The sequence below is a fragment of the Amphimedon queenslandica genome, unplaced genomic scaffold (assembly GCF_000090795.2).
Source record: "Amphimedon queenslandica unplaced genomic scaffold, v1.1 AMPQUscaffold_9818, whole genome shotgun sequence".
In the NCBI taxonomy this organism is placed as follows: domain Eukaryota; kingdom Metazoa; phylum Porifera; class Demospongiae; order Haplosclerida; family Niphatidae; genus Amphimedon; species Amphimedon queenslandica.
The window spans coordinates 3,051-4,366 of record NW_003549910.1 but is presented as its reverse complement, the minus strand read 5'-3'; the positions used below and the strand labels follow the sequence as shown (position 1 = coordinate 4,366).

General features: G+C 41.8%; 1 protein-coding gene across 1 annotated transcript; it reads left to right on the top strand.

The window, feature by feature from the left end:
* The first annotated feature begins 144 nt into the window (after positions 1 to 144).
* LOC109590586 (mediator of RNA polymerase II transcription subunit 14-like) lies at positions 145 to 1,224 on the top strand. The gene is made up of 4 exons (XM_020006479.1): positions 145 to 355; positions 528 to 653; positions 708 to 859; positions 1,061 to 1,224. Exons 1-4 carry the CDS (start codon positions 145 to 147, stop codon positions 1,199 to 1,201), a joined length of 630 nt encoding a protein of 209 aa, XP_019862038.1. The 3' UTR covers positions 1,202 to 1,224.
* Positions 1,225 to 1,316: the final 92 nt, after the last annotated feature.

Here is a 1,316-nt window from a genome sequence, read left to right as displayed (position 1 = left end):
ATATTATAGTGAATTTGTGTATGTTTACCATATAGCATGTACATAATGGTTCAAAATAGTTTTATTTTGACAAATGACCATCAAACGTCTCCCTTCATTATACTATAATTATTACCAGTTGGTCACATTCTCTCTTGTTCCAGGATGCCTATCCTCAGTTTAGCTCCAGCCATTGATGTACTAACCACTGGCTCTTACCCTCGACTCCCTACCTGTATCAAGAACAGGATCATACCCCGCCCACCACTCACCCCAGAGGAGAGAGCAATGACCTTCATACTGATAGAGGGAGTCATCAGGTATAGACTAGCCAGGGAACACTTACCATCAGCCATCATGAAAGTGAAGAGCATTGGTAAGGAATAACAGTGGCCATCAGTAATGTAATACCTGAGTCCCTTGATATCTGCCCTCAGCTTCACCTCAAGCAGATATCTCAGTCCTCAGGTATTACATTACTTATATACACACACCTCCAGACAGGCTGGACTACGTGTAAATGTATTAATTATTGACCACACCCACAGGAAATGGGCGTGTCATCCTAACTGTTCCTTATGAGTTTGAAGTGACCCTGACACTAGTAGGGGACGACCTATCTCTTCCCTGGAGGGTCCTTGATTTAAAGATATTAGTTGGCCATGCCCTCTCCGGTATGTTGCCATGACAATGTACCTCATGCTCATTGTTGTCATGGTGACGATTAGGTTCCCCTGTCCTAGTGACGGAGCAGCAGCGGCTCTACCTCCTCCAGTTGGTTCAGTCCAGACTCTGTTCAGTTGATGGTAATCTCAATGACATGTTCAATACACTCCATCACTTCTGTCTCTCTCTGCAGCTGGACTGCCTCCACGCTGAGGTTAGTTTATTATTTATTAATAGTAGTTATGTACAGGTATAGCAGGACTTGGTATAACAATAAATTTGTTTGCATTAAAAAGAAGTTTTAATGAATAGCAAATGAATCGGTTTTTCAATACATGTACATTGAGAGGGTTTTATGAAAGGGTGGGCCAGTGTGTCCGGTCCCTTGTATTATTGTCCATTGTTGATTCATTAGGTGGAGAGACTGAGTGTTGCTGTGTGTGGAGTGTATATGAAGGTGGAGGACTATGTACCAGGTCACCTCATTAGACTGGTCTACTGGAGACACACTGGACCAGCTTATCTACTGAATAATACCAGCTGTAAGTACCATTAATAACTGATGATTGACTATTAATAACTGGTAGTTTACCATACTTACTGTATAGCTGGTAAAGTTTTGGAGGATGGGATTTTAGAAGTTGCTGTTTCTCAATTATGTCCATTCAAAA